Genomic DNA, 2,376 nt, shown 5'->3' with positions numbered 1-2,376 from the left:
TGGCCAGGTTGGAAAAGGTTGAAGGGCAACAAAGTGCCCTTATTAAAGGTCAGTCCGAGATCTTGGGTCAATTGCAGAAGCTTATGACAATGATGGAAGATCTTAGTAGGCCAGTTCCAGATCCACACCCTCAGTCCACTGAAGAAGGCCCTCAGTCTCCTGTAGATGAAGACATTCTCCCTAACGATTACAGACCTGATGATGTAGATGATCACATTTTTCGCACACCAGAGGATATGCAAATTACTGTAATCGGAGATACTGAAGATTCTGAAGTACAATTCTTAAACATAGCTCCACCAGCACCGGAGAAGAGGAGAGAAAGAAAGAGGCCTAGGTGGTTCGATGAGTACACTGCAATGAGGAAAAGGAATAAGAAATCGAAGACAGCAGTGAATGTGGATCCATTGAGGGTTGTTGATGGTAAATTACTTATGACCTTTCACAAGTGGTTGCTTGGCACCATTGGGAATAAATATCCGAGGGAATGCTTCTCAGGGACACACGATGCTGCTTGGTTCCTGAAACTGCATACTCCGAGGACATGGCTTTCTGACTCTGTAAGTTTTCTATAACTTCATAATTAAATAATGTTGAAAATTTATTTAAATGTTTCTATATATAGTGGTACGATATGGGTACGATATGGTACGAAAGTAGTACGATAATTATAAGTGTCAAATTATAAACTGTTTATGTCAATGGTACGATGGTGGTACGACATTAGCACGATAGTGGTACGATATAATTTGTTAAGTAGTTACTATTACCATCATAAATTTAGAATTTGTAGTGGGACAATTTAGGTACGATGGTAGTACGATAATGTACGATGATGGTACGACAGTGGGACGCTAGTGGGTACGATGGTGTATAATACTAGTTTTTGCCATAAAGGTACGATGATGGTACGACATTAACACGATATTGGTACGATAGAAGGTTTTATTGTTAATATATTCATGTACGATTGGGGTACGATAATGGTACGATTGGGGTACGATAGTTACTATATTCATGTCTGATAGTTTTTTTGTTTGTTTATTTTGGTACGATATTGTGGTTACTGACTTAATTTTCCTTTAATGTAGCATTTAGATGCAGCATTTCATCTCATGAGGAGGCGTCTAGAATTTTATCCTAACGTGTACCCTCAGAAATGTGTTGTTATGCCTACAATTTTTCCCGAATCATTGAAGGGTCGGTGGGACGCTTTTCCAGGTTCTGACTACTCTAGATTTAGTTGGGATGACAGTATATTGGACCTGGTTAGGGGTGATGCAGTCCAGTTCTTACCGAGTTGGCAGAACAAGGAGTTCATTTATTTTGCCCTCTTCTTGAAAGACCAAATGCATTGGGTAGCTGTAGAGGCAGACCTGAATGGGTGGATGCTCAACATCTTTGACTCCAGTATTGGATCAATTTCCGAAAACGATTTGATCAGCTTGATGGTTGACTGGTGTACCATTTTCCCGTCGGTCTTGCGACAGTCCGGTTTATTTGAGAACCATGACGTTATACTCGCGCCTCAGTTGACAGCATCAGAGAGTCAGGTCAGACCCTTCGATTGGAAACTCATTCCACGTGAATTCGTACCGCAAACAAAATCCAGGTGAACTTTATTAAATATCACATATTAATTATTATTTCTTAATTACAAAACTTTATTAAATTATTGTTTATTTTCTAATGCAGTGGCGATTGCGGATGTTACGTAATTGAGCATATTGAACATAAGCTTCTACAACTACCATTTGATAATGTAACTGACAATAATATGAAACTTTTTAGGCAAAGGTGGTGTGTAGACTTATTCTACCAAAACTTATGTTGAACGGTCTTAATTTTTTTGAATTGTATAATTTTTTTGATTGCTCTTTTTGTAATTACTACATTTTAATGTGCTTAATCTTTGCATCGTACTATCATCGATCACTATCGTACTCTATCGTACCCTCACTTGCCTCACAAATTTCACGAACAGTCCTGAAACCATACCATCGTACCATTATCGGACAAATATCGTACATTATCGTACCCTAATGTCGTACATTAACTATCGTACTACATCGAGCAACGTCGTACCATATTGTAAGATACATTTAAATAATCCTACAACAAACAATATCGTGCATTGTCGTACCGGCATCGTGCACTATCGAACCAACACTGGATTATTACATATTTAAGAGTTTCATAATGGAGAAAAAAATAGAAAAAAACCTGCAAAATCCAGCACATAACAAATATTACTAGTTCAAGCAGAAATAAAACATAATAGGTCAACTAGAATACAAACAAAACAAGTTAACCTCGGTACTTGCAAGACGCTTTGTTGTGCCCTTTACCACCACACTTGCTACAACATCGTTGTAT

The 2,376-nt window shown here is 38.0% G+C and overlaps 1 protein-coding gene across 1 annotated transcript; it reads left to right on the top strand.

The window, feature by feature from the left end:
- Nucleotides 1-228: 228 nt before the first annotated feature.
- LOC133791146 (uncharacterized) lies at nt 229-2,056 on the top strand. The gene is made up of 2 exons (XM_062229059.1): nt 229-560; nt 1,092-2,056. Exons 1-2 carry the CDS (start codon nt 237-239, stop codon nt 1,614-1,616), a joined length of 849 nt encoding a protein of 282 aa, XP_062085043.1. The 5' UTR covers nt 229-236; the 3' UTR covers nt 1,617-2,056.
- The last annotated feature ends 320 nt before the right edge of the window (nt 2,057-2,376 follow it).

The sequence above is a fragment of the Humulus lupulus genome, chromosome 7 (assembly GCF_963169125.1).
Source record: "Humulus lupulus chromosome 7, drHumLupu1.1, whole genome shotgun sequence".
Taxonomy (NCBI): domain Eukaryota; kingdom Viridiplantae; phylum Streptophyta; class Magnoliopsida; order Rosales; family Cannabaceae; genus Humulus; species Humulus lupulus.
This window is presented reverse-complemented; position numbering and strand designations above follow the sequence as displayed.